The following is a 27,645-nucleotide window of genomic DNA, read 5'->3' as shown; positions in this document are numbered from 1 at the left end:
GGGTAGCCCCCCCACCAAAAAGGAAAACAAAAAGCGAGCTGGAACCAGAGCCAACAGAATTGCTGATGAGAAGGTTTAAAGGCCTGGCCACGAGGGTCCCTGGACCGGAGAGGTGGCAGTAAGGCTGGTAATGTCACTATGCTGAGCAGTAAGAAGAAATACATTGTCAATGGCAACTCTGGGATGAAAGCCCAGGTGAGGCTAAGCTCTTATTTCCCAGTCTTACTGCTGCTGTAGCCATTATTGTAAAAGGCCAGCTGCTTATACTTTCCCCCTCCTTTCCTGCTTCCCTCCCTCCCTCTGGCATAAGTGAGCCTTTTTCTTAACACTCTTTTTCCCTCCCTTGCTTTAATGCCTGTTGGAATTAGGTGGTTCTCTGTGAAGTAGAAAACAAGAGTTACCTTAAAGGACTCCTTGATTTCAGGCAAGGTAGGAAAGTTAGAGGTAGAATCTACCAGGGCACCACAGCTGGGGTGGGCAGATTACTGTGTTATAAGGGAGACTGCTGAGGAGAGAATGTCACCTTACTTAATAATTATTGAGTGAAGGCAGACACCAAGGAATGACCTACTTACCCCATATGTTCTGGGTATCAATTAAAGATAAAAATTTATTTCTCAAAAAAATTGTATAATGTATATAAGTGGTTGAAGTGGTCTCTAATATCTTTCTGTCTTAAAGAATCTTGAGTTCAGTGTCTAATTAGTAAACAAGCTCTTACAACCCTCTGTCTCTGGATGGAGAAAGCCTACATAGCCCAGTCTTTAATGCCGAAGGACAGTCCTAAACTTGTGGTAGGTGGAAGGAGTTACTGTAAATGAATAAACTCTATAGAGAAGAGAACTTAGTTTAGGGAAACTGGTTTGAGATAATGATTCAGCTAGGTATCTACATGGTGTAGTTTTATTGGGGTAAATGGTTAGGTACCCACCCAGAACCTACAACTCTGGAGAACTAGAGTGACCAGCTCCCTCTAGTGGTGTGTCTCATGGTGGGGAATGGGCTATATATCTGAGGCAGGGTTTATCTGTTACTCTTAAAAGTGGGCACTGCTGAATCAAGTGGCTCGGTATGGCCCTTGGAAAGTCAATTACTAACCCTTTTCCCAGATGGACCTCTAAAAAAAGAATAAAGACAAGGACTGTCTTGAACAAGGGTGGTGAGGTAGATTCCGGCCAGGAAGCCTCACAGCTGTCCTGCTCCTCATCTTCTCATCCTCTCTTTTTCCCCTTTCCAACTGTATTTTTTTTTTTAACCCTTAAAAATTATTTTAACATCAGACTTGGCTTAATGTTGACTGTGTTTACTAAAAATGCAACCAGGTACAGATAGTGAAGACAGCTAGAATAGAATGATTGAGTGCCTGAGGATACAGTGGTGAATAAGATATACAGCCTCTAACTGTATGGAACCTCTGGTTTAGGAGGGCATATTGTGTAGGTAGACAGGCAGTTGTCGTCAGTGTGATAAGTGGTAGGAGTTCGTGTACTTTCTATGGGGGTACATAGAAAGAGCTCTTTGTCCTTTTGGAATAAATTGCTACTTTAGCAATAGGATCAATTTTGCCGTTTGTCATTTTGCCAAGAGCTTTGAATACCAAGAGCTTCTAATCCAATGAATTTTCCTATTTCTGAAAACAATTTGCAAACTCTAAAGTACTGTATCTATTGTTACAGCCATGGAAATGCTATGAATTCCCCTAAACAGCAATACTAAACTAATTCAATTTGGCATTGGTCCCCTTGTCTTGATATTCAAATGACTTGGTGCTTATTTCTAACTGCAGGAAATGTAACCATCATTTCCTGCTTTCATTCTGGTATGCTGTATTCTGCCCATCATTAAAGGTAGCATCAGCTGTCAGATCTTTCGTCCTTTTCAGTAGACCCACCTCTGTGCCAGAAGAATAATCTAAGCAGTTATGCAAACATTCAGTTAGGGAAAAAGAAAAAAGTTAGTAGCTGAATAAATGATACGAACTTTTGGCTTAGTGGTTAAACGCTTGGCTGCTAACTGAAGAGTGCAGTTCAAACCCACCAGCCGCACCACAGGAGAAAGATGTGGCAGTCTGCTTCCATAAAGGTTTACAGCCTTGAAAACCCTATGGGGGCAGTTCTACTCTGTCCTACAGGGTCTCTATGAGTCAGAATCGACTCAACGGCAGTAGATTTGGGTTTTTGATTGATTTGTAAAGTATCAGCTGGAGCCTCCAATAGTAGAAGAGAAATTATAAGAAAGTTACTGTTAGGTATTGTCTAAAATACAGCCTCTGGAGTATGATCCAGTTGTCCACCCCTTCCGCATCTATCATAGGTAATACAAATGATCAATCACTTACAGGTGTTATATGATTCCAAACATTAAAAATCAATTAATTAATGCTTATTATACCTACTAATGGAGCCCTGGTGCCACAGTGGTTAAGAGATCAGCTGCTAACCAAAAGGTTGGCAGTTTGAATCCACCAGCTGCTCCTTGGAAACCCTATGGGGCAGTTCTATTCTGTTCTATAGGGTCTCTATGAGTTGGAATCTACTCAACGGGTTTTAAACGGGTTGTACTTACTAATGTTATTTACCATAAAGCTAATACATTTTTAGAAAACATTTTTTAAAAAATTAGAGTATCTACTTGCAAAAATTGAAAGAACACTGAACTCTAAGGGTGGGGAGTGGAATGAATTTATTGAATCTCCCACTCTGTTTTATACATTGTTTTATTTAACCCTCTCTAAAATCTGTGAAGGAATTACTATTATCTCTGTTGCACATAATGGGAAAGTGAGGCTCACAGCTAATGAGTGGCATAGGCAGGATTTGAATGTAGTTCCAGAAAGTTCTGTCTGAATGCCAAGCCTATTTTTTCATTACTTATACCTAACATTTCCAGCATAAGAATTTTGAAACCTGAAGGCAAAAAAGTCATTTTACCTCTCCCTACCTCTGTAGTTTTCTCATTTAAATATATAAAGGTTGGAATAGTCTCAAAGACTTTCTAGCATCAATTTTCAGTGATACTTGAATATGACTCAACTTTCTAAAATTTACTTTAACCAGATCATCTCATTCTCCTTTTTTTTTTTTTTTTTTGAGGGGGGGTCACAATTTTATCGTAAAAAGCATATCATCAGAGTGAATCAAAGATTTAAATTTGATAGAAACATAGTAGGTAAAGTATGAGACGTCATTCTCTCTAAAGAGTCTTAACTTTCCAAATATGGTTTGGTATAATCAAATCAACCGGGAGAAAAGGTAAAGAGCGTATAACACAAGCCTTGAATTGCTGTTTCAAAATGGAGCTTCTTTTCCTGTATATAACTGGGACTCTTCTCCTTAGCAGATCCAGTTTGCTGACCAGAAGCAAGAATTCAACAAACGTCCCACCAAAATTGGACGCCGCTCTCTATCTCGTTCCATTTCTCAGTCATCGACTGACAGCTACAGCTCAGGTGGGTACTGAGCTGCGGTGGGCCTGCTGTCTATCCAAGGCTAATTAAGCATGATCAAGCCCGTGCTTTGGTATAAACATTTTGACTAAGTCGAAATTTAGACCAAAATTCTGGATGGAGTCTTTGGGTTCCTTTTGGGAATTCAGAGTGGAGCTTAAGGGAAGGAGGCCTCTTCTTCCAGTAGAGGTAGAAAAGAGATTATAAAGGAAACTGAGTTCTTTGACTTACTCAGAGGAGTGGGAGCATGTAACTGATGATCTTCACTGAGCACCGTGTGACATGTTTTCATCTCTTGAAAATAAAAGAGAAATTTCAATTCCTCCAAGAAGCAATGAAGACATTTTAGTTAGTTCAAACAAGTGGGCCTTTTGCCTTGTCTCCTGGGCTGTGACATTGTATCACTTATTACTGCCTGCCTTCCTCTGCAGTGGCATTAATTTAATGCCATTTAATGAGGAAGTATTACGGTATAGGATCCCTTGCAGGCATTGACCATTTGTGCCGCAGTGCCCAGTATGTGTCTGATCCAGCATGGAGCTATTTTACTTTGCTCTGCTGTTGGAATGCAGGAGGAAGCTGAGTGTTCACCCTAGTTACTTCTTCACATTACAAATATAACTCATTAGAAAACTTTTATTGTCATCTGAAGTTTTATCTCTTCTTTACAAAAATAGGAAAACAGTATTTGTTACGTAAAGTTGAAAAATCTTGTTTGGGGAGCTGTAACATTTAGGTTGGGTAGATTGTTACTTAGTTTCTCTTTTTTTTTCCTCCTCCCCCTTCCTCCTGCAATAACTGTGAGTGATATAAAGCACATGACATAAATTCCTATGGATTTTTATCTGTGTTTGTCAAATTTTGTACCTAACTTATTCTGCTGAAATAACCAGTGTTGAAAATTCATGAACTGGCTGATATACCTTTGGAAACTATAATAGTTGTGAAAATGTAAATTGTAAAACCGTGTATAACATTTTAGACTGTTAGTTTGTGCATGTTATTTAAGGACTGGTACTAAATAATGAACGTTGTTTCTGCAGAGGACACCAATGCTTGTCTTTCTGCCCAACCCCTATATGCAGGGAGGGTGCTTAAACAAAATACTTACATACTTAGAGTGGCTTGATGACATTGGTTTCTAAGGGAGCCTGTAGTTGCCTGGTATAGCACACTGGTGAGTACTGATTGATGTCACCTTGGCAACCATGGACTACATAGGTTCAACTACATGAAACTGACTTATTTTTATAAGTTCAAAAATTGTCAACCTAATATATCCATTTGTGGATATTAAGTTCAGGAGCATGGAATCAAAACATCCCAGAGATGGAAACAAAGATAAAAATAATTTTTCAGTTTCATACTACATGCCGGAATGCCTCTATGGCATTCCTGACAAACAGCCATCAGGCTTTTTTGGGGGCACTTTAGATGCTAGGGTGCTCTTTGCCTTTCTCTAGTTATTTAGCTCCTGATAAGCTCTTCTACAATTCTTGTAATTTAAGTTTTACTTAGGAATAAAAATCACCATTTTTGGTTGTCCAATTTTTGGGGCATCCCACTGTCCTGATTACCTCATCTGGATATATTCTATTAAGTGTCCTTTTTTTAAAAAAAATATTGTTACAATTTTTTACACATTAAATAGCCTCACATATTTTTCAGCATTTATTATTCTTCGGTTGTTATTCTTCCCATATATTTTCCCTTTCTGGACCTATTCAATTGACATATTTGGAGAAAGGCTCTTACTCATACAAACTTGAGTTTGTATGCTATTCTGTGCCTATACTGGTTAATATTTTATTTGAGGTTCAGTGTCCTTTTAAAGATATTATACCTATGAACATCATATTCCAGATATAGTCTGAACTAACCTGTAGGAAGTGTCGCTTTCCATAAACTAGGCTCAGTGCTTTTACAACGAAACTTAAGATCATGTTTGCTTCTTTAGCAGCTACATCACACAATGTTGCCTCATTTTTTTTTTTATGTGAAAAATTGTCAAGTCTTTTTAAACAAATTCTGAATGGATATGCCCACTGCCTTGAGTTTTGGACTGGGAGTTAAGAGAGACCTAATTTCTAGACTTTGTCCATGTTTGGCTTGTCTTCTGATCCTGGAAAGCATTTGCAGCTTACTATGTTCGTAGCAGAGAGAATGGAAAGTTACATGAGATGATACAGAAAGAGCTCCATGCCCATCAGACAAGACGCCAGGAATAATTGAGCTGACTCACAGCTTTATAAACACAATAAGACTACAAATGCATGTCAATAAGAATTTGGGGTCCATTTTCAGTGTTCATTGTAACTTAAATACTGTAGAAATTAACACTGGAGAGCACCAGAGACTAATCTTTGGGGCTCTTCTTTCTCTGTTTATACTGTCTTCCTAGTTAAATTCAGTCAAGCTCATGGTTTTAAATATTATGTACAGGTTTCCTACGTCCCCTCCTCCACCCCACCATTTCCAGACTTTTGATTCTCAGACTTTATCTCCAGCTCAAGTCTATCCCCTACACACTAGATCCATATATTCAACTGCCCTTTCAGTCCGTTCCCTAGGATGTTTTATAGGCATCTCCAACCTTCCATGTCCTAAAAACGGAGCTCCTAATCTTATTCCCATATCTGTTCTTCCCATAGTCACCCCCAGCTCACTTAATGGTCACTTCATCCTTCCATTTGCTCCAGTCAAAGACCCTAGCATCATCTGAAACCTCTTTCTCCTGTACCTCCTATCTAGTCTATCAGCAGATCCTATTGTGTTTTTTTTTTTCCTGAAAAATATATCCAGAATTCAGCCACCTCTTACTACTTCCACTGTTTCCACCTTTGTCCAAGACGCCATCATCTCTGATTATTTAAATAGCTTCCTTACTCATTTTCCTCCTTCCAGCCTTGCCCTCTTCAGTCTACTCTCAACACCACAGCTAGATTCATTCTTTTAAAATAAGTCATGTCATATCACTTCTCTGCTCAAAACCCTCCAATGACTTCCCAGTCTCCCTATGAGTAATGAAAGTTCTTACAATGACCTACAAGGCCGTATACTGTCTAGCCTCCCATTACATTTCTGATTACCTCTCTACTTCCCCAAATCTCCCTCTTCTCCCAGCAATTCATTTCACTGCAGCCATCCCAGCCTCCTTGCTGTTATTTGAAACATGCCAGGCTCTCTCCTGCTTCAAGGCCTTTGTACTTGTTGTTCCCTCTGCCTGGAATGCCCTTTCTGCAGATATATGCATGGCTGGCCATCTTACCTCCTTCCTGTCTTAATCAAATATTACCTTCTCATTGAGGCCTATCCTGGATACTCTTTTCAAGTTGTACAAATGTCCCATCCAACACTCCCCATCAAATTTTGCTCCTTTATTTTTCTCCATAGCACTTATATAATATACTGTATGTTTTACTGATTTATTTTTGTCTTTCTCCTCCCACTTGAATGTGAGATCCATGAGGGCAGAGATTTTTGTCTGTTTATTCACTGCTCTATTCTTAGCACTCAGGACTATGTCTGACACATAGACGTGCTTGATAAGTAAATATTGGTGAAAGGTGTTCCGGAGACATTCTTATTATACTTTATGCCCTTGGTGTTGTCTCTGATATACTCTATATATATATGTGAAGCAACTACAAGAAAGATAACGTTTCAAAGAAAGATACGTTTCTGTCCAAATACTTGTTTTGCTGAAGATATTTAGAGGCTTAAGTAGGCTATGGCCTACTCTCTCTTCCTAAAGGCCCTAGTGTGCAACTTTACCACACATTTATTTAGGAACATCTACCTACCTTATGGAGCCCTGGTGGCATACTAGTTAAGAGATATGGCCGCTAACCAAAAGGTCAGCAGTTGGAATCCACCAGCCACTCCTTGGAAACCCTGTGGGGCACTTCTGCTCTGTTGTACGGGGTCTCTATGAGTGGGAATCAACTTGATGGCAATGGGTACCTGCCTTAAACTACACAATGTTTAAATGCTTGGCTGCCAACCAAAAGGTTGTCGGTTTGAACCCACCAGCGGCTCCGTGGGAGAAAAGACCTGGCGATCTGAGCCCTTAAAGATTACAGCCGAGGAAACCCTACCGGGCAGTTCTGCTGTGTCACATGGGGTCGCTAGGAGTTCGAATTGACTCAACAGCACACAACAACAACCTGCCTTTATTGACGGGTTATTTTTCTGAACCACAGAACACAAAATAATTTGAGGGGCTGTTTTCTCAGTTCTGCAAAGGGTAGTACGTAACTAGTACCCTGCTAGATGCATAGGAAAGAAATTAATTCATTATATGCAATGGATAAGGAGCCCTGGTGGTGCAGTGGTTAAAGTGTTAGACTGCTAGCTGAAATGTTAGCGGTTTGAACCCACTCACCACTCCGCAGAAGAAAGATGTGGGCGTGTGGTTCCGTAAAGATTACAGCCTTGGAGACTGTATGGGGCAGCTCTACCTTGTCTTATAGGGTCGCTATGAGTCGGAATCAACTTGAAGGCAACGAGATTGATTTTGCTAAACAATGGATGCATCAGGCACTAGGATTTAATTCTAGTGAAACCCAGGTTGGCAAAGACTACATTAATTCCTGCAATTATTTTTAAGAAATAAACTTCTGGGAAAAAAAAAAAAAAGCCATAAAAACAATGAACTGAAGAGACTTTTTTTCAAAGGCAAATAATTCTCAGTAATTTGTCCCTGAAAAAGCTGGGCTCATAGTGAATTAATTATTGAGGAGGGAAGACTGAAGTCGCTACGTTCATGGTTGCTTCCTACAAAGTTTGAAGTCATTTCAAATTTTTCCAAACAACAAAGTTTTGTTTGTTTGTATTTCGGTTGCTGACATAGCGTTTTATATATTTCTAAAGTGTTACTTATTAGTAATATCTGCAGCACACTGATACACAGGTGCCCACTGTTATTTCCATTACCAAATGCTAGATTGGGCCCAAGAGGAGTTGCCTGGCTTAAAATAGTCTAATCGAACTAATTCAACTAGAATTCTTAGTGCTGCTTCTCCTAGCAATAACCTAGAATATCATGCTGCTGGGAGGTAAGGCTTGGGAATCAGACTTGAGATGCAGAATATATGTATGCATCAGTAGTCCCTCCGGCAAGTGAGGTTTTGACTCTGGAAAATTATGAAACGAGACCTTTCTGTAGTAAAGTTACATCGTACTTTATATTATTTTTCTACCTAGAAATTGATCCCTTTTGGTGTTATTTCATTTATTCATAAGGTTTTTCTGATGGTAGTCAGGGGAAAGGAAGAACATGGAGAAGGAAGGGGTCTGTTGCAATTTTACAGTTGGGTAAATTGAAAATTGGCCATTTGGCCAATTAAAGGTAAAACTAGATCTAGGATGTCAGGTCTGTGCTTCAGGAGGTATCATCTTGGTTATTGCTTGATCGTTTTATAATTAAACTAGGACTCTGGACCTCAGAGTATGCTGACAGTTAAAAACACTTTGGAATCTCTCTTCAAGCATGCGTATACTTATGGGTTGGGTTTCTCTAAATTTTCCTAGGAAAAATCTTTAATGCTACCTGAACTGTTTTCATGATGTGCTACTTTTAGTACAGTGGTAGAAATTAATATGGATTCAAAGAATTTTAAAAGGTGAATAAATGTTAAACTAATTCAGAAATAATCTTTGCACTGTATTTGTAGAAATAACACGTTCTTTTGGTCTGACTCTGTCAGCCATGTTGAATTCACATGGCAGTACAATCTAGACAACTGATACTTTCTGTTTCCAGCTGAAAACAGGTCTATATACAGGGCTCTTTGAAAACAAATCCATTTTGGCTCAAAGAAAAACATTGGTTGAACTGACTATAACCAGTTAATACTATTAAGAAAGTACAATACCATATTTTTCTATAGCTTCTAGAATAAGGAGTTAGTATAAATAACTTTTTTCTTTGAGTTAGAAGGAAGACAACTCAAGACAAACATTGGAGTGCTTCTCTTAAGGAGAAGTTTTTGTTTTTCTGACTCACCCTTAGAATATGAAGAGGCATGGGAGGGGAGAGGTATCCTGGGTAAAGTTAGAACTAAGCCTCAACCTTTGTAGTCAATGCCAGCCAACCACCTTACTGCTTTGGTAGATTAATAGGAGATGACAGAGCTGAAAAAAAAAAGATTGCTATTGCTAAATAATTTTGTATATGTGCCATTCCTTTCCCATTCAAAATCCTACAGCTGAGTCAGGACCCTTAAAGATAAATTGTATCTGACATTGAATTAAAAATATGTGCAAAAGACAATAATAATATCAGGTAGCATTACAGTATGCCAAGCAATTTACTTACGTTATCTTATTTAATTTTGTCAACAACTTGACTCTGATAAGTCATGTCCTCCTATTATACAATCTGATGACATCCTCATTTCTACTTTATAGCACACATTACAACTGTATTGAAAAAATTTTAAATAATTGAAGAATTAGTTATTTCATCTCAGACTCACCCACTAGACTGAAAGTTCCAGGAAGGTAAGGACCATCCATCTCTGTCCTGGATCCCCAGCACCTAGACTGTGCCTGGTACATAGTGGATGCACAGTGAGTGAGTGGCTGAATGAATTAACAACCCTATTAAGTACATTCTTGAATCACCTCTACTTTTTTATACACCCAAAATCAGACTGAGACTTCAACCATAGTCTGTCTGACTGCCAGTACACATAACCGCTATATTTAAATGGCCATTGAGGGGCCTAAAAACCATCAGGACTCTGGACAAGGATTTGAAATTTCAAGATATTCTGAATGTAAACATTTTTTTCAAAAGCAATGACCCTGTAAATTCGGATCAGGATTTAGAGATGGCTGTTATCTTTCAATTACGACTGATAGGGTCGCTATCAGTCGTAATTGACTCAACGGCAGTGGGCTTTTGGGTGGGTTATCTTTCTCCTCTCGGGTAGTAGAGGCTTGGTTCCTCTGAGCCTTGAACACATAAGTGATTTCTGAGTATTGATTAGTGAGACAGATGACTGCCCAAGAAGCTGTTTCTGGGCTCTGCTGCCAATGGCACTTTGAGCTCTCACTCACCCTAGGAGGGGGATCCACAGACTTTTTGTACAGATTAGCGTCCTTTCAAGAAGAAAAGTCCCTTTAGGGATTTACCTCCTCTGGTGCCCATGTTCCTTCCTGTAGCCTCGTGTTAGTACTTTGCTCCAGGGCAGTTTTCCAGCTCCAAGAGAGATACTCAAGCTCCTGCTGCCCAGACATTTTGTAGCACCACGCCTGATTAACTGGGCAAGGTCAGACTTGCCTGTTACAGCCCTCCCAGAGATGCCTTAATACTCTGGACATAACTAGATGAGAGCACCATAGACCCTAGGAGCACCAAGATTTTGTAGCCTTCTCTCCTTAAAAACGATGGCAGTGCGTCTTATCCCACTGAGAGATATGTAATGCTTTATGGATAGTGCCTTTTATCTTCCAGTGCCCCAAAAACCTTGAGGGCTACTTAGGAGAAACTGTCCTCGTAAATGTAAATCAAGGATGGGAATTTCTTCAAATGATCCAGCAAATGATTAGCAATTACCGCATTTTATGCAGACCAGCAGACCAACGGAGCTTGTGAACAGAAGCAGCAGCTACCTATTGGCCACAATCAAAAGTCTCAGACCTTTCACCCTCTAGCATGTATTGCTAAATGGATTAGTTATCAGAACATCTTATTATATCGGAAGAGGATTTATCTGCTTCTTTGGAAATCTTAAATGCCTAACGCAGGACCCACTGAGGTCAGCCAGAAGGGAGCACACTGAATGCCTCATTGTCATTGTCTAATTGGGTCTGCCATAGGGTTCAGCCCCATCAGAGCCAGCCTCAAAAAGGAAAACTCTGTTAGGCCAGACAAACACTTTTTGTGTGGTTCTTAATTACTTTCCCATGGGTTCCTTGTTTTTTGGGTCTTATCTGTTCAATTATTGTGCTAAAACACAAATCTATCAGGCACTTGAGCAGCAGACAGAAAGGAAGCTGAAATCCCAGAAAGCCATGAGTTAATGACCCTGACACTGCCTTAGGAATTTTAGCCTCATTCCATTGTCACTGTAACCTCTCTCCTTTTGCATGATCAAGGACCTCTGCATGTTCTGAAGATAAAGTTAGCCCTAGATTCCAAGTTAATGCTGTCCAGGAAGGATGGCTTTGGCAACATCTCTCAGCTTTCTGTCTGACCTGTGCATAGCACTTCCCACAGAAGATGATTGAGACAGCTCCATGGTGCCCTGTAGGCTCTTTCCAAGTGTGTAAACGCATATGGCACCAGATGGCTGCAGAAAGATGTGGCAGCCTGCTTCCGTAAATCTGCTGCCTAGAAAACCCTGTGGGGCAGTTCTGCTCTGTCACAGGGGCTTGCTAGGAGACAGAATCGACTCAGCAACACCTAACAGCAGCAGAGGACTAAGAGAAGCCTCGGTTCACTTCATAGTTTGGCGTCTTAGAGGAAGCCATTTTGTCCCTGAGAGTTTATTTTGTCATTGCAGCGGCTTCATATACAGATAGCTCTGATGATGAGACATCTCCTAGGGACAAGCAGCAAAAGAATTCTAAAGGGAGCAGTGACTTCTGTGTCAAGAACATCAAACAGGCAGAATTTGGACGAAGAGAAATTGAAATTGCTGAACAAGGTAAAGAAACCAAGCACCTTTTCCTTTTAAATCTGTCTGTGTTTTTTCGTCCATGCCATTAACCTCTTTCACATCCTGGGTTCTGGTAGCTGGCAAAATCTCAGTGTGGTATCGAAGAATACTTAGAACAAAAGAAATCTGAGTTCAGGAAATACTGTGGGGAGGGAGCAAACCCTGGCAGACGTAGAAGGAGCCCCTACACAGTGGGGAGGGAGCAAACCCTGGCAGACGTGGAAGGAGCCCCTACACAGTGGGGAGGGAGCAAACCCTGGCAGACGTGGAAGGAGCCCCTACACAGTGCGGAGGGAGCAAACCCTGGCAGACGTGGAAGGAGCCCCTACACAAGGAAGAGGGCAGGAGGCTGGACAAGGAGGGCTGGGCTGGAGGGCATCGGAGCCCCGAGGCATTTGCCTCGGAAACCAGTTGCTGTGGAGTGGACTGTGACTTATGGTGACCCTGTGTGTGTCAGAGTAGAACTGGGCTCTGTTGGGTTTCCAGTGGCTGATTTTTCAGAACTAGATCTCCAGGCCTTTCTTCTGAGGCGCCTCTGGGTGGACTCAGACTTCCAGCCTTTCAGTTAGCAGCTGAGCACGTTAACCATTTGCATCACCCAGGGACTCCCAAGCCCTTTATAGAAGGAAAATGAGGTTGTAATGTCTTGATCCCTTAAGAAACCTAATCTAACAGAGAATAATTTTTCTATTTATTCTTTTATCTCTGATTCCCTCCTCTCTAATATTGCTGTGTCTGTATTGGGTCTTTTCAGAAATGCCTGCGCTGATGGCTCTCAGGAAGAGAGCTCAAGGAGAAAAGCCTTTGGCTGGAGCCAAAATTGTGGGTTGCACACACATCACTGCTCAGACTGCTGTGAGTTCTTTTCCTTTCTCCACAGAATAACGTCAGTTAATAATAGCTACCAGGTGTTGAGTGCTGACAACATGCCAAGCCCTGGGTGAAGAGTTAACATGTATTAGTTCATTAAGTCTTACAATGGCCGTGTAAAGCAGGTATTCCTGTTTCCATTTTATAAACAAGGAACCTGAGGCTCAAAGAGTTTAAATAATTCGTCCAGGGTTATGCAGATAGTAAATCATCAAGTAAATATTCGAACTCCAGTATACCTGGCTTTCAACCTTGTGTTTTCTCCATTATAGCATGCTGCTTCCCCTTATCTTCCTTTCCAGCCATTTCTATAAGGCCACTGTATGAGTTAGGTTGATTTCAGCTGCAAATAAGAGAAAATCTGACTCACCCTTGCTTGTTTATAAGGGAGTGTATTACATTACACAGCTAAAAGTCTAAAGGTGAGGTGGACTTCAGATGCAGGATCTCAGGGCTCCAGTATCACTTCTCTGTGGTTGTCTTGGAGCTGCCTCCTCAGTGTGCTTACTTCTTCATCCTCAAGCTGGCAGCAAGATGGTTACAGCTATTCTAGACATCACAAGCTGATGAAGAAGAGGGAGGACCACTTCTTCCTCTCTCCCAAGAGCAAGGAAACCTTTCCCAGAAGTACTCTAGGATGCTCCATTATGTCTCATTGAGCAGAACTGGATGACACACCCATGCCCCACCAGTCAATGACAGGGAGACAGGGGTCACCATGATTGGTTCAGACCAGTGATTCCCAGCCGTCTCAGATTCAGTGCCTCTTTTTATAAAGAATATTTTGTAGTTCACCTGTATGATCCTGAAATAAAATTCAAATATAATGTGTGTGTTTACATATGCTATTTTAAAAATCAATATAAAATATTAGCTAAAATATGAGAGGATGTCATGGATTGAATTATGTCCCCCCAAAAAATGTGTGTATTAACCTGGTTAGGCCATGTGTGGTTGTCTTCCATTTTGTGATTTTCCTGTGTGTTATAAATCGTATTCTCTGCCTGTGGTTAAAACGGTTAGGGTGGGATGTAATACTCTCGCTCAGGTCACCTCCCTGATTCAGTCAATGTGAAGAGAGTTTCCCTGGGGTGTGGCCTGTACCACCTTTTATCTCAAGAGATAAAAGGAAAGGAAGCTAGCTGATAGTGGGGACCTCATACCACCAAGAATGAAGCACCAGGAGCAGAACGTGTCCTTTGGACCTGAGATTCCTGCACTGAGATGGCCCTAGACCAAGGGAAGACTGATACATCACAAGGACCTTCCTCTAGAGGCAACAGAAAGAAAAAGTGTTCCCTGGAACTGGCGTCCTGAATTCGGACTTTTAGCCTACTAGGCTGTGAGAGAATAAACTTCTCTTTGTTGAAGCCATCGACCTGTGGCATTTCTGTTATAGCAGCACTAGGTGACTGAGACAGAAAGAATGAAAGGAAAGCGATTTCTAATGAAATAATGAGCATTTCAGTATGCAAATGGTTGTTGTTGGCGGTGGTGAGGTTAAAAAAAATAAATAAATAACCTGTTGCTGTTGAGCTGCTTCTGACTCACAGCAATCCTATAGGACAGAGTAGAATTGCCCCATAGAGTTTCCAGGGCGTGGCTGGTGGATTCAAACTGGTAGCCTTTTGGTTAGCAGCCGTGGCTCTTAACCGTGGCACCACCAGGGCTCCACTGTTGGTTGTTAGGTGCTATCAAGTCAATTCCAACTCATAGTGATCCTATGTACAACAGAATGCACCCTCCTTATGCAGCCGTTGCTGTGTTTGAGCCCGTTGTTGCAGCCGCTGTGTCAGTCCATCTTGTTGGGGGTTTTCTTCTTTTTTTCACTCACCTGCTACTTTACCAAGCATGAGGTCCATCTCCAGGGGTTGGTCCCCCCAATAAATATCCAAAGTACTTGAGACAAATTCTCGCCATCCTCCCTTCTAAGGAGCATTCTGGCTGTACTTCTTCCAATACAGATTTGTTTGTTTTTCTGGCAGTCCATGGTATATTCAATATTCTTTGCTAACACCGTAATTCGAAGACACCAATTGTTCTTCAGTGGTCTTCCTTATTCATTGTCCAATTTTCGCATGCATGTGAAGCAATTGAAAATATTCTGGCTTAGGTCAGGCACACCTGAGTCCTCAATGTGACATCTTTGCTTTTTAACACTTTAAAGAGATCTTTTGCAGCAGATATGCCCAATGAAATTGTCATTTGATTTTTTTTTTAATAATTTTTATTGTGCTCTAAGTGAAAGTTTATAGATCAAGTCAGTCTCTCACACAAAAACCCATATACACCTTGCTACACACTCCCAATTACTCTCCCCCTAATGAGACAGCCTGTTCTCTCACTCTACTCTCACTTTTTGTGTCCTTTTTGCCAGCTTCCTACCCCCTCCACCCTCTCACCTCCCCTCCAGGCAGGAGATGCCAACATAGCCTCAAGTGTTCATTTGATTTTTTGACAGCTGCTTCCATGGGTGTTGATCGTGGATCCAAGTAAAATGAAATCCTTGACAACTTTAGTATTTTCGTTTATCATATGTTGCACATTGGTCCAGTTGTGAGGATTTTTGTTTTCTTTATGTTACTGTAGTCTTTGATCTTCATCAGTAAGTGCTTCAAGTCCTCCTTGATTTCAACAAGCAAGGTTGTATCATCTGCATATCGAAGGTTGTTGATGAGTCGTCCTCCAATCCTGATACCGCATTTTTCTTCATATAGTCCAGTTTCTTGGATTATTTGCTCAGTATACAGATTGAATAAGTATGGTAAAAGGGTACAACCCTGACACACACCTTTCCTGATTTTAAACCACCCAGTATCCCCTTGTTCTGTTTGAATGACTGCCTCTTGGTCTATGTACACATTCCTCATGAGCACAATTAACTGTTCTGGAATTCCCATCCTTCTCAATGTTATCTATAATTTGTTATGATCCACACAGTCGAATGCCCTTGCAGAGTGAATAAAACACAGGTAAACATCTTTCTGGTATTCTGTGCTTTCAGCCAGGTTCCATCTGATATCAGCAATGATATCCCTGGTTCCTCTTCTGAATCTGGCTTGAATTTCTGGCAGTTCCCTATCAATACACTGCTGCAGTCACTTTTAAATGATCCTCAGCAAAATTTTACCTGTGTGTGATATTAATGATATTGTTCAATAATTTCTGCATTCTGTTGGATCACCTTTCTTTGCAATGGCTGCAAATACTCTTCCAGTCAGTTGGCCAGGTAGCTGTCTTCCAGATTTCTTTGTGTAGATGGGTAAGTGCTTCCAGTGTTACATCTGTTTGTTGACACATCTCAATTGTTATTCCTTCAACTCCATCAATGCCTTCAGTGCAGCGTGGACCTCTTCCTTCTCTATACCATCAGTTCTTGATCATGTGCTACATCCTGAAATGGTTGAACATCAACCAATTCTTTTTGGCACAGTGACTCCATATATTCCTTCCATCTGCTTTTGATGCTTCCTGTGTCATTCAGTATTTTGAATGATGCAGCTGAAGGCGAGATTTTTCTTCAGTTCTTTCAGCTTGAGAAATGTCTAGCATGTTCTTCCCTTTTGGTTTTCTAACTCCAGGTCTTTGCACATTTTATTATAATCCTCTACTTTGTCTTTTCGAGGCACCCTTTGAAATCTTCTGTTCACCTCCTTTACTTCATCATATCTTCCCTTTGCTTTAGCCAGCCTATGTTTAAGAGCAAGTTTGACTCTCTTCTGACATCCATTTTGGTCTTTTCATTCTTTACTGTCTTTTTAATGCCTGTTGCTTTCTTCATGTATAATGTCCTTGATGTCATCCTGCAACTCGTCTGGTCTTCGTTCATTAGTATTCAGTGCATCAAATCTATTCTTGAGATGGTTTCTGAATTAAGGTGGAGATCGGACTTTGGCTGTCGTGGACTTGCTTTAATTTTCCTCAGCTTCAGCTTGAACTTGCATATGAGCAATGATGGTCCTTTCTGCAGTCAGCCCCTGGCCTTGTTCTGACTGATGGTATTGAGTTTCTCCATCATCTCTTTTCACAGATGTAGTGGATTTGAGGAGCCCTGGTGGTGCAGTGGTTAAGAGCTCAGGTTGCTAACCAAAAGATCTACAGTTTGGCTCCCCCAGCTGCTCCTTGGAAACCCTATGGTGGAGCAATTTCTACTCTGTTCTGTAGAGTCGCTATGAGTCAGAACCAACTCAACTGCACCTAACAACAATGGTCAGTTTGATTCCTGTGTATGCCACCTGGCGAGCTCCACATGTATAGTGACCGTTTATGTTGTTGAAAAAGGTATTTGCAATGAATAAATTGTTGGTCTTGCAAAATTCTATCATGTGATCTCCAATGTCATTTTTGTCACCAAGGCCGTATTTTCCAGCTACTGATGCTTCTTTTTGTTTCCAGTTTTCACATTCCAATCACCAGTAGTTTATCAATGCATCTTGTTTGCATGTTTGATCAATTTCAGACTACAGAAATTGGTAAGAATCTTCAATTTCTCCATCTTTGGCATTAGTGATTGGTGCCTAAATCTGAACAATAGCCATATTAACTGGTCTTCCTTGTAGGCATATGGATATTATCCTATCACTGACAGCATTGTATTTCAGAATAAACCTTGAAATGTTCTTTTTGACAGTGAATGCAACGTTGTTCCTCTTCAATTTGTCTGTCCTATTCAAAATGGCCAATACCAGTCCACTTCAGCTCACTAATGCCTAGAATATCCATCTTTATGCATTCCGTTTCATTTTTGACGACTTCCAATTTTCCTAGATTCGTTACTTCATACCTTCCACCCTCTGATTATTAATAGATGTTTGTTTGCAGCTGTTTCTTCTCATTTGCATTGTGCCACATCAGCAAATGAAGGTCCGAAAAGCTTTACTCCATTCATGTCTTTAAGGTCAATTCTAGTTTGAAGAGGCAGCTCTTCCCTAATTTTATTTTGTTGCCTTCCAACCTGAGGGGCTCGTCTTCTGTATGAGACAGTGTTCTGCTGCTATTCATAACTTTCGCACTGGCCAGTTTTTTTAGAAGTAGGTCACCAGGTCCTTCTTCCTAGTCTGTCTTAGTCTGGAAGCTCTGCTAAAACCTGTCCTCCATGGATCACCGTGTTCCCACAGTTCTCCAAAGCACCTCTGTCGAGAGCCAGTGCTTAAGCATCATGAAGAATGTAACAAATACCGAGTTGCTAACTGTAGTGACCTCTACAGGAAAACCGGTGTATTGACAGAGAGTCTGCGGTCTTTCATTTAATTTGTAAGGTCTGGATCGTCTGTACAGCTAGCCCAGCTTTCAAGACATTGTCTCTCCTGAAGCACGACACTTAGGTGGCCACGTTCCTGAATAAGGACAGTAGAGATTGCTCAAGACACAGACCCCTACTGTTAGCATCATCACTGTGAGACTTTTCTGGGCTCTATGTTCTCTGAGGAGAAGAGCGCCTTGATTACCCAAAATGAATATAATAAATTGAAAAGCTATCTTTTTGTGGGACTACAAACTAATGAAACTAGGCAGAAATACTCTTGGAACCTTTTTTGAGCCAACTCAGTCAGGGACATGAGACTTCAGTGTGGTGGCTTAAAAGAGTAAGTGCTGCTCTACTGTCTCATGTTGCTAAATCGTATCTAATTTCCATTTTACCCATCGACTCACTGAAGATTACCCCTCTTCAGGTTCCTTCTCTATCTTTTCCTGAAGGGATTAATCAAAATTAGATTAGCAATTTTAATTTTATTTTATTGTCCCCACCCCACACTTTTTCCTCTTAAAAAAATAATTACACAGGGTTTTTGCTTTCTTTTGTTTTGTTTTGAATCTCTATTTTGTTTCTCTGATTACAAAAGTAATTCATGTTCATTTCACAATGTTCAGAAGTTACCACAATATATAATGTAGTTAGACAAAGTCTCCTATGACCATCATGGTTGAGTTCCTTCCCATGTGCCTAATAGACTTGGATCTATTTATATTTTTTAGGTGTGCGTTCATAGTTCATTCCAACTAGATTCTGTTGCTACTCCTTCTAAGTGGTGATGATTTGAAGTCAGGTTAACCAGCTTTCAAGCTGTGTCCTTCTCCCCCTCCAAGCAGCCTTCACTCCTGTTTGAGCCCTATGGGCCAGCAGGCTTAACTCAAAGTTCTCTGAAGGGTTCTTATATTCTTGGTCTCAATTGCTTCTCTATATTAATTTATATCGCATAGTCTCAGTATCATTCTTTTGTTTGACAGATTCAGAAGTCCTGGTTACAGGAATGCAGAAATTATTTATGTTGAAAAGTAAAATAAAAGGGAAAAATGGGACCAGATATTAAAAGATAGTGTGGACTAGAAATTAAGACATGTGAGTAGTTCTGCCATTAACTCACTATGTGACCTTGGACAAATTTCATGAAGTGATTAGCCTAAATCAGTGGACTTGCTGTAAGTTTTCTTGTTTTGTTTTTAAGCTAGATCATATATGTTATATAATTTTTCATTTGATGTAGATACATTAGAAAGTACAGATTAAAAAAAGTGAAAATTTCCCGTGCACAGAGATAACCGCTGTTAATAAAATCACTATTAGTAAGCAAACATTTTTTAAGAATTTTTTATTGTGGTAAAACATATACAATAAAAGCTTGCCATTTTATCCATTTTTAAGTGTACAGTTTAATGACATTAATTATATTTTCCATGTCATGCAATCATCATCACGCTCTATTTCCAAAAGTTTTTCATCATCTCAAACAAGCTCCATACCCCTTAAGCAATAATAACCACCCCCCCCCACTCCCTGGTAACCACTAATAAACTTTTGTCTCTATGCATTTGTCTACTCTAGATGTTTCATGTAAAGTGGGATCATACAGTATTTGTCTTCTTGTGTCTAACTTGCTTTACTCAGTATAATGTTTTCAAGGTTCACCCATGTCATAGCATGTATCAGAACTTTATTTCTCTTTATGGCTGAATAATATTGCATTATATGTATATACCACAGCCTGTTATCCATTCTTCTGTTGATGGACACTTGAGTTATTTTCATCTCTTGGCTACCATGAATAATGCTGCAGTGAACATTGGTATACGAATATCTGAGTCCCTGTTTTTTGGGTATACACTTAGGAGTGGAAATGTTGGATCATATAGTAATTATGTGTCTAACTTTTTGAGGAGCTACCAAACTTCTCTCCAGCAATTCCTGCATCCTCTTCTTATAATTTAAAGTTTTTGCTTCCTATGAGGAAAGGGTGTGGGGAAGTCCATAGGCGTCACAACTGTCTCCCAGTACAGCCCATCAGTTTACGTTGAGGGAGGCTCTTTCACCATGAGTTGGAAGCGACTCAACGGCGCTGGGTTTTTTTGGGTATCCTGCCCCCAGTCACTCTTGGGAGTACCAGCTGGAGGCCCCAGAAAAAAAGTGTTACAATTGAGTGTGAAATTTCCTTCTGCCTGGAGCTCCTAGAAGTTCCAGACAGGCTCACTTTCTCATACTCAGCCTTTAGGAATTTGTTAAAATTTCCTTTCATCTTTCTTACCCTCTTGTATGTCAGGCACTTCTTCTTGTGCTCTGCCAAAGGTGAAACAGTGTCCCCTCTCTCTGGAAAGGGACTTGTCACTCTTTGGAGTTCAGTTCACTTGGTTGCTTTACAACCTCAGATCTTTGATGAGCTCAAGAAAAGTGATGATTTTTAATGGACCACAACTACTACCGCCTCCACCAGACTGAGTCCAGTACAACTAGAGAGTGCCACCACCACTGATTGCTCTGACAGGGATCGCAATAGAGGGTCCTGGACAGAGCTGGAGAAAAACGTACAACAAAATTCAAACTCACAAAAAAATACCAGACTTACTGGTCTGACAGAGACTAGAGAAACTCCAAGAATATGGCTCTCAGACACCCTTTTAACTCAGTACTGAAGTCACTCCTGAGGTTCACCCTTCAGGCAAAGATTAGACAGGCCCATAAGACAAACAATAATACATGTGGCTCAGCCATGTATATAAGACTAAATTGTCACACCAGCCCAGGGACAAGGACAAGAAGGCAGGAGGGGACAGGAAAGCTGGACAAATGGAGATGGGGAACCCAAGATTGAGAAGGGAAGAGTGTTAACACGTCGCAGGGCTGGCAACCAATGTCATAAAACAGTGTGTATTAATTGTTTAATGAGAAACTAATATGCTCTGTAAACCTTCACTTAAACCACAAAAAAATTAAAAAAATAACAAAAGGAAAGAAATGATTTTGTAGATTATGCAACTTTCTGTCTTGTTAGGATGAGAGCTTCTCTTGCAGCTTTCTACGTCCTAAGCAGAAACAGAACTGTAAACCAAATGGTTTTAAAAAACATTTTAGCTCAGACAAAACGTGGTTTAATTAAGTCTTTTGGGTAGGCCCAATATGCTAACTGGATAAAAGGGTAGAGCTCAGCTGGAACCTGCCCCCATGCCTGGCCCCAACCCTTGTCTTCTTCCCAGATACTGAAGATGTTCTTCAGAGCAGTTTGAAAACCATTGGCCTAAGTTATTCCTAATGTACTTTCTAATTTTCAAAGCTTGTTGAATATATAAACTGAATCTCCTTGACCAGTTGTTTGGCCCAGGCTTGCTCATCCCCTGCTTTCTCATTAATACAGGTGCTTATGGAAACTCTGGGTGCTCTTGGGGCACAGTGCCGCTGGGCTGCCTGTAACATCTATTCCACTCTTAATGAAGTGGCTGCTGCTCTAGCAGAAAGCGGTAAGCTCTTTGGCCTGGCCTCCATGTTTTGGCTAAAATAAGTCTCTGAAAAGTTCACTGTTTCAATGTAAAATCTTTAAGGAAGGTTGACAGTAAAAGCTATCTTGGAAGAAATGGTTCCCTGTCCTCGATGAGTTTGCCCTCTTCTGGGCTTCTCTAGTCGAATGTGATCAGCTTAACTTTGTTGTTGTACGGTTGGCAAATATCTGCGTGTGTCTGACATTCCATTATTAGTTAATGCGTTGCCTGGGCTTGCTGACGTTAGAGCTCCATCATACACTGCTCATTTTCTAAGGTAACGTGGGCTAGAGAAGAAAATGCTGCAGGCATAGCTTTGTGGCCCTGCTGGTTTTCCAGCAGGCTCTTTGCCCTGATTCAGTGTTTGGTGTTTCTGCCTCAGCAGTAGAGAGGACTCGACCTGGCAGATTAATATTTGATCACAGCAAAAAACTTACACTTGAAGGACAAGAGAAGTAGAGAAATTTGGACTCGGCCAGCGTCTTGCCCTCTCTCCAGCAGCACAGACAGATGAGGGTACGAACACTTGCGTCAGTGCTCTTGAGAAGGGCCAGGGACACCCTGTAGTGCATGCGTGTCCTTCCGTTAGCACTCATGCATGTCACCTGCTCACTTACATTCATTTTAAAAATGTTTACCGATGTGTGAAATGTGTCTAGAAAATTGAACAGATATTAAATGTACAGCCCAATGAATTGTACACACACACTTTTTTAAACAAATGTTTATTGACCTACTCTAAGAGATACAAGGGCAAATGAGACAATGTCTTTGCCCTCAGGATCCGATACTGTAGAAGTAAGTCTCATAAATAAATAATGGCAATACAAGGACATGTGTCACAAATGCCACAGAAGATCGTAAATTCACATTCAGTACACAAACAAGTGGCTTCTAAAAATTCTAATTCCTTGAGAGATCACTTCCAGCTGGTTTAATCAGGCTTCATTACAAACTTGACACTTGAATTGGGCCATGAAGTGCTAGGAACATTTTAACAGGTGGAGAAGAGTGTAACGGTGTTCCTGGTGAAGAGGACAGGAGAACAAAAGTATAGAAGCAGGAAAGATTAAGGGGTAGTTGGGAAATGGCGAGAATTCCAGTTTGACTGGGTCAAGAAACATTTATTTCTGGTTTCTTCTTTTTCCCCTGTAGTCATGTTTTGAGTACCCATCATACTCTTGTCCTTTTTGGGCTAATAAGAACATATTGACCACCAACGACAAAGAAATGGATGAAGGGCTGAAGGCAGTGCTAGTCAGTGAAGAAAGTTAATCCAAGGAGTACAGCAGACGGAGAGAGTTTAGAATTGGGGAAAGCCATTGCCCTACTGCCAACGTTTGGGACCAGCCCTTTTTTTCAGATTTTAATGGTTTTTATTTTTTCCTTTTTCTCAGGATTTCCCGTCTTTGCCTGGAAAGGAGAGTCGGAAGATGACTTTTGGTGGTGCATCGATAGATGTGTGAACGTGGAGGGCTGGCAACCAAACATGGTGGGTCAGGTTTCTGCTAACACAGTTCCTTTGGGCTTTAGAGATGCAGGGAGGCCATAACCTGGGAGAGGGTATCCCAACCAGAAGGAAGGAAAATGGCTCCTTTTCTATCTGAGGTACTTGGGCTTCCTGCAGAACTAGATGCTTATGCTTATGGTACCCCAAGAGAATTGAACCTCTTTATAACTTCAAAGTGCCTTAATTGCTGATCTTGGAGGCATTCATATTCATCAGTAACATTAAAGTCCTGCTCAGGATTCATACATGTCTGGTTAAAATGTAAGAGTAGTGAGTTTCCATCCCACACCACTGCCCACCCTGCCTCTGCCCTCCAAAAAAAAAAAAAAAATCTGAAGAGATCCCAAGTTCAAATTCTTCTCTTTATTCATCCTCCACCTTCAAAAAATGGCCAGGCGGTTTTGAGTTTTTCACTTTTGCTTTGTTTTTATTTTTGTTTCCATTTTTTAAAATAGGCAGTTCTTGAAAGCTAATAGCGCGTTAGATTGCCAAAGAGAGGCAAAAAGCTGCACAAAGTACGTAGCACTCCTCCTTGGCAAACATTTCTGCATATTAATAAGAGGAAGAATTAGAGAATCGGCTGAAAAAATAAGCCTTGAAGTTCTCATCCAACCACTGGTTCCTATTAAAGCCCGCAGAGCAGGCCTCATGTGGTCCACAGTGGACAGAGGCAGCCTCTCTCTGGGTTCTGTGATCCAGGTCACAGTGCCGCAAGTACTGGTATGAGGAGCTGGATTAAAGCCTTCATTTTTTTTTTTATCCTGAAGGGGTGGGGGTGGGGGGTGGACGAAGGTGGATTTAAGATGACTTAGCTCATTCCAGCAAGGTTGGACAGTGACAGGAGGGAGTGTGACTGACAGACACTAAAGACGATATGTCAAAGGGTTTGTCCTTGAGAGAAAGTATTAATTTTATAGTCATGAGCATGGAGAGGCCATGGAATTATACCCAGAGTGCTTTTACAAACTGGAGCCAGCACAAACTACTAGAAAGGTAAATGAAGAGAGGAAAACAAGGACAAAAAAATTGTCACGCCAAAAAACAGGACCTGTAATTCTTTGGACATTGTCAAGATCTGGTACTTTGCTTTGCTTTCTAACCTCAGGAAGATATAACCCACTAACTTTCTCCGGTAGTGTTACATGGTGAGAATTACAGGCTGCATTTACTCAGTAAAATATTTGAGATGGCAACTACCTGCCTCTATTAGATACCTTCATTAAAATGGAAAAGTGAACAAGAGTTTTCAATCGTTCAACCTGATTTTGTCTCTGATCTCTTTTTGGCTAGGGATCAGAGCTGCAAAGGAAGCTCCAGGAGAGATTCCATACATGCAGAAAGGGAGAGGGAAACCCAAAACAGCTTTTGGTCTCCTTGGGCATCTCTTCTGAGGGTTTCTACTGGGAAAACAGAACACTAACTGTTTTCACGCGAGGCCAGCCTTGGACCCTGCTCTCAGGAAGGTTTAGCTGAGCCGGAGAAAACACATCAACAGCAGGAACAGAAACAAGAAAGAGATCAGGTGGTAGACAGGAGGTGGGGGATTTTGTGTACTCTGGGGTCCAGGGTGGCATTTTTGGCACTTAGAGTAGAGTTGATAATTGATGGGACTACAAAATGGATACATGCCAGCAGAGGGCAACTCAGCTCTGTGTAGACTTCTCAGAATCATGGGTGACAATTTGGAAAGTCCTGCTGACCGCTTATATCAGCCAGGGGAAGGGCTGAAGTGCCACAGCCCTGAGTGCCTGAGAGTGTTCTAAGTTGGTCTTTCTTTAGCTCATTTATAATTCAGAAGCTTCCCCCTGATGCTGAAAGCTCCTGTGAGCACAGCATTGTGTTTATCTTTAATCCCAACCTGAAAATAGTGGTGAGCTGTTCAGAGGCATGCTGGCACACCTACATGCTGCAGTTTCCCAGTTATTTTTAATTTGGTTTGTACAGTGTGTGAAGTTGAGCCAGGCTGAATCCTACAGTGCTACCTGACATATTGGGTAGGAGAGTGTTGGTACTTCTGGAGAAGGAAAGAATTAACAAATACAGTTTTATAAACCATCATTCTGGGAGGGATACTAATTACCTCCTTTTGGTTAAATTAAGCCTTGACTGAAGATATTTAAAGCCCTGAATTAAAACAGTGTTGCAGTGTTGTTGTTAGGTGCCCTCCAGTCGGTTATAGCAACCCTATGCACAACAGAAGGAAACACTGCCCACTCCTGCGCCATCCTCACAGCTGTTGCTATGCCTGAGCGCAGCCACTGTGTCAGTCCATCTCATTGAGGGTCTTCCTCTTTTTCGCTGACACTCTACCAAGCATGATGTCCTTCTCCAGGGACTGGTCCCACCTGATAACATGTACAAAGTATGTGAGAGGTAGTCTCGCCATCCTTGCTTTTAAGGAGCATTCTGGTTGTACTTCTTCCAAGACAGATTTGTTTGTTCTTTTGGCAGTCCGTGGCATATTCAGTATTCTTCACCAACACCGCAATTCAAAGGCGTCAGTTCTTCTTCCATCTTCCTTATTTATTGTACAGCTTTCACATGCATAGGAGATCATTGAAAACACTGTGGCTTGGGTCAAGCGCACCGTAGTCTTCACGGTGACATCTTAGCTTTTCAACACTTGAAAGAGGTCTTTCACAGCTGGTTTGCCCAATGCAATATGTCATTTGATTTCTCAACTACTGCTTCCTTAGGTATTGATTATGGATCCAAGTAAAACAAAATCCTTGACAACCTCATTCTTTTCTCCCTTTATCATGATGTTGCTTTTTGTCCCGTTGTGAAGATTTTTGTTTTCTTTATGTTGAGGTATAATCCATACTGAAGGCTGTTGTCTTTGATCTTCATCAGTAGGTGCTTCAAGTCCTCTTCACTTTCAGCAAGCAAGGCTGTCACCTGCATACCACAGGTTGTTAATGAGACTTCCTCCGATCCTGGTTCCCCGTTCTTCGTCATATAGTCCAGCTTCTTGGATTATTTGCTCAGCATGTAGATTAAATTAGAACAATAGTAGTCTGCTAATACCCAGTTGAAGCTTTCTGAATATCTACAGTACATTCATGCTCATGGTCTAAATAACCATTTAAGCTATTAATCCATAAGAAATTCTTCAGTTAGGTTGCTGTGTATTTTGATATACGTGTCATATGGGAAGTGTATTTGACTGTGAGAATTCTAATTGGTCCTTCATCCCTCATTGTCTTTTATTTCAGTATAATGACTGTTCCATAGATTATTGTGTTCATTCTGGCTTTAAGGTACCATAACCATATGGGAAATTTGAATGCCTGTCCATTGGTCAGAAGACATTGAGATACAAGACCCAGAGATGCACTGGGAGCTTTGAGCTTCCAGCAAAAGGAGTGACTTTACTGATGATTATTATTGCAGATCTTGGATGATGGAGGGGATCTTACTCACTGGATTTACAAGAAGTACCCCAATATGTTTAAGAAAATCAAGGGCATAGTAGAGGAGAGCGTTACTGGAGTCCATAGGTAAGATTTGACATAATCATACCTGGTTTTGTGCATTCTATACATATATTCTTATAGTCACAAAGCTATTGAACACCCAAACGAAAACCCAAACCCACTGCCGTTGAGTTGCTTCCAACTCATAGCGACCCTATGGTGTTAAAAATTGGAACCTGCTATGATGAGACCAGATCTGAGTCTGCACACTTTTTTCTTTTTAATTAACAACACATAACAAAAGGGAGACAAGTCCTCATGTTTTCTAGTTGTTGTAATGCAGTGACTGCTTGTCCTTTTTGGACTCATTCATTTATTCAGCCATTATTTATTGAACATCCGCAATGAGCAGGAACTGCCCTAGGCGCTAGGGATTGCGGTGGACCAAACAGATAGAAACCTGTGTCCTGGAAGGGCTCACAGTACATAGATAGCAAGGACTTGGGTTCTGTTTTTCAAAACCCTAATTTCATGATATTTTTGGCCATCTCCTATAATCCCAAGAGGAAGTTGTATCTCTAAAAGATTTTACCCCCACACATCTTGTCAGTTTGTTGTACTGTAGGGGCTTGCATGTTGCTGTGATGCTGGAAGCTATGCCACCAGTATTCAAATACCAGGAGGGTCACCCATGGTGGACAGGTTTCAGCTGAGTTTCCAGACTAAGACAGACTAGGAAGAAGACCGGGCAGTCTACTTTTGAAAAGAATTAGCCAGTGAAAACCTTATAAATAGCAGAGGAATTGTCTGATATAGTGCCAGAAGATGAGCCCCTCAGGTTGGAAGGCACTCAGAAGACTACTGGGGAAGAGCTGCAGCCTCAAAGTAGAGTCGATGTTAACAACGTGAATGGAGTCAAGCTTTCAGGACCTTCATTTGCTGATATGGCATGACTCAAAATGAGAAGAAACAGCTGCAAACATCCATTAA

The 27,645-nt window shown here is 41.0% G+C and overlaps 1 protein-coding gene across 6 annotated transcripts in view; it reads left to right on the top strand.

Moving 5' to 3' along the window:
• The window catches only part of AHCYL2 (adenosylhomocysteinase like 2), a 157,573-nt gene that overhangs the window by 102,388 nt on the left and 27,540 nt on the right, over positions 1-27,645 (top strand). For 4 of the 6 annotated variants that reach the window (XM_049893172.1, XM_049893176.1, XM_049893177.1 and 1 more), the window contains 6 exons: positions 3,337-3,448; positions 11,959-12,102; positions 12,869-12,969; positions 21,609-21,711; positions 23,127-23,221; positions 26,633-26,739. In XM_049893172.1, coding sequence (XP_049749129.1) covers positions 3,337-3,448; positions 11,959-12,102; positions 12,869-12,969; positions 21,609-21,711; positions 23,127-23,221; positions 26,633-26,739 — 662 coding nt within the window. The remainder of the gene's footprint in view (positions 1-3,336; positions 3,449-11,958; positions 12,103-12,868; positions 12,970-21,608; positions 21,712-23,126; positions 23,222-26,632; positions 26,740-27,645) is intronic. The other 2 variants (XM_049893174.1, XM_049893178.1) reach the window with 1 other exon arrangement.

Source organism: Elephas maximus, chromosome 8, assembly GCF_024166365.1.
Source record: "Elephas maximus indicus isolate mEleMax1 chromosome 8, mEleMax1 primary haplotype, whole genome shotgun sequence".
NCBI lineage: Eukaryota > Metazoa > Chordata > Mammalia > Proboscidea > Elephantidae > Elephas > Elephas maximus.
This window is presented reverse-complemented; position numbering and strand designations above follow the sequence as displayed.